At 51.5% G+C, this 2,998-nt stretch overlaps 1 protein-coding gene across 1 annotated transcript in view; it reads right to left on the minus strand.

Annotated features, from left to right (window-relative positions):
• LOC115949119 (cingulin-like) overlaps window positions 1–2,998 on the minus strand; it is a 12,014-nt gene that overhangs the window by 8,109 nt on the left and 907 nt on the right. Inside the window, 6 exon segments of the mRNA XM_031065436.1 lie at window positions 583–709; window positions 1,138–1,229; window positions 1,925–1,994; window positions 2,273–2,364; window positions 2,718–2,759; window positions 2,761–2,996. Of these exon segments, the coding sequence (XP_030921296.1) occupies window positions 583–709; window positions 1,138–1,229; window positions 1,925–1,994; window positions 2,273–2,364; window positions 2,718–2,759; window positions 2,761–2,996 (659 nt within the window).

Consider the following 2,998-nt stretch of genomic DNA (forward strand, 5'->3'; position numbering starts at 1 on the left):
TTTGGGATGTGGGGAAACCCCAAAACATCCTGGGAACGGGAAACCGGGATTTGGGATGTGGGGAAACCCCGAAACATCCTGGGAATGGGAAAACCGGGATTTGGGATGCGGGGAAACCCCAAAACATCCTGGGAACGGGAAATTTTGGATTTAGGGTGGGAAAAACCCTCAAACCTCCTGGGAATGGGAAATTTGGGATTTGGGGTGCCGAAAAACCCCAAAACCTCCTGGGAATGGGAAAATCGGGGTTTGGGATGTGGGGAAACCCCAAAACATCCTGGGAATGGGAAATTTGGGATTTGGGATGTGGGGAAACCCCAAAACATCCTGGGAATGGGAAAACCGGGGTTTGGGATGTGGGGAAACCCCAAAACCTCCTGGGAATGGGAAATTTGGGATTTGGGACGTGGGGAAACCCCAAAACCTCCTGGGAATGGGAAATTTGGGATTTGGCGTTTTGGTTTTGGGGTTTTTTTTGTGTGGTTCTTATTGGGATTTTTCTCATTTTGAGGTTTTTAGAGCTTTTTTTTTGTGGCTTGTTTTTTTTTAAATTTTCCCCATTTTTGAGGTTTTTAGGGGTACCTGGTAGAGGTCCTGCGTGTCGGGGTCATTTTTGGGGTCACTTTTGGGGTCGGTGGCCAGCAGCTGCCCCTCGAGGTGGCCCAGCCGTGCCTCCAGCGCCTCCTTGGCGGCTCTCAGCTCGCTCAGCCTGGGCAGTGAAGGGTTAACGGGGCAAATCAGGAGTTAATGGGGGAAATCGAGGCTTACTGGGGTTTTCTGGGGTAAATAAATGGTTTTTGGGGTTTTTGGGGGTTCAGAGGGGGTTTGGGGGTTTTAGGTGGAATTTGGGGAGGTTTGGGGGTGTTTGGGGGGGATTAAGGGAGGTCTAGAGGGTCTGGAAAGGGTCTTTGGGGCCTAAACCCCAAAAGGGACAAAGGGGGACCCACAGTGACCTCAAACCCCAAAGTGCCACCCAAGACTGCCCCCGACCCTTGAGGGGACCTCAAACCCCCAAAGGGACACCAGGGGTGACCCCAAACTCCCAATGGCCACCCCAAACCTGCCCCCAACCCTTTAGGGGATCCCAAACCCCTGGGGGTGACCCCAAACCCATCCGCCCATCGGTGACCCCATTACTGGGCCTGGCTCCGCTGCAGCTCCTGGGATTTCCTGTCCAGGGCCTCCCGCAGGATTTGGGATTGTGGCGAGTCCGGGGCCACCGTGGAACTCTGGGGCATATGGAAACATTTGGGATGCTGGGGACATCACGTCCTAAAATCCCAAACCCCAAATCCCGAATCCCAAATCCATCCCAAATCCCGAATCCCAAATCCATCCCAAATCCCAAACCCCAAACCCATCCCCAATCTCAAAGCCACCCCAAATCCTAAATCTTAAATCCTAAATCCCAAACCCCAAACCCATCCCAAACCCCAAATCCATCCCAAATCCCAAACCCCAAATCCCGAATCCCAAATCCCGAATCCCAAATCCATCCCAAATCCCGAATCCCAAATCCATCCCAAATCCCAAACCCCAAACCCATCCCCAATCTCAAAGCCACCCCAAATCCTAAATCTTAAATCCTAAATCCCAAACCCCAAACCCATCTCAAACCCCAAATCCATCCCAAATCCCAAACTCCAAATCCCGAATCCCAAATCCCGAATCCCAAATCCATCCGGAATCCCAAATCCATCCGGAATCCCAAACCCATCCCCAATCTCAAAGCCATCCCAAATCCTAAATCCAAAACTCCAAAATCCCAAACCCCAAATCCATCCCGAATCCCAAAACCCAAACCTATCCCCAATCTCAAAGCCACCCCAAATCCTAAATCTTAAATCCTAAATCCCAAACCCATCCTAAACCCCAAATCCATCCGAAACTCCAAACCCCAAACCGCCGGAGTTTTCCCACTCACCGCCAGCTCCTGGAATTTTCCCAGCAGCCTCGAGGTTTTCCTTTTCAGGGAAATTTCGCTCTCGGAGCTCCTGGATTTGGGGTTGGATTTTGGGGGAAAAAAATTGGGAACGGGGTCATGGGAAAAGGGAAGGGCAGGAATTGCTGCTGGATTCCCCCAAACCCCAATTTTGGGGGAATTGCGGTCATGGAGTGGGAATTTTAGGGCACTTTCGGGGGATTTTGGTGAATTTTAGGGAGGTTTTGAGGGGATTTTGTGGCATTTGGGGGAAATTCGGGGGGATTTGGGGCCTTTTGGGGCTGTTTTGGGGGAATTGGAGGCTATTTTTGGGGTGTTTTGGGGGCTCACCCCTCCTTTAGGATGCTGTAGATGAGCTCGGTGGGGTTTTCGCCGCCCCCCAATTCCCGCTGGTCCCGCAGCAGGTCCGGGGTGGATTTCAGCTTCAGCAGGGAACAAAAACCCTCAATTCCAACAAAAAACCCCAAATCCCCAGAGGGGAACACCCCCCGAATTTTATGGGAAAAACCCATTATTTTATAGGGGAAAACCACAATTTCATAGGAAAACAACCCAAATTTAATGGGGAAAAAGCTCCCAATTTTATAGGTAAAACCCCCTAGTTTCATGGGAAAACCCCCCAAATTTAATGGGAAAACTCCTTAAATTTTATAGGAAAAAAAAATTTTAGGAAAACCCCCAACTTTCATGTAAATTTACCATTTTCATGTAAAGCCCCCATTTTTTAGGAAAAAAAAAAAAAAGAAAACAATTTTTTGAGGAATTTCCCCCATACCTGCATCTCCACGCTCTGCTCCTCCACGCCCCCAAACCCCCCCCCCCCCCCCAACCCCGCCGGGAATTTGGGGAATTTGGGGCGGGGTCGCGGCGGATTCCCGGGAATTCCGCGCATCCAAACTCTGCGAGCGCTTCCTCGGAGCCGCCCCGGGGCCGCGGAACCTCCGCGCCGCTCGCCCGCGGGGCAAATTCCCGTCGAATTTGGTGATCAAGGAATCCACGGAGCGCAGCGGCTCCGTGTCCACATCCCCGGGAATTTTGGGAATTTCCCCCTCCCCT

The sequence above is a fragment of the Geospiza fortis genome, unplaced genomic scaffold, assembly GCF_000277835.1.
Source record: "Geospiza fortis unplaced genomic scaffold, GeoFor_1.0 scaffold15, whole genome shotgun sequence".
NCBI classification, from domain to species: domain Eukaryota; kingdom Metazoa; phylum Chordata; class Aves; order Passeriformes; family Thraupidae; genus Geospiza; species Geospiza fortis.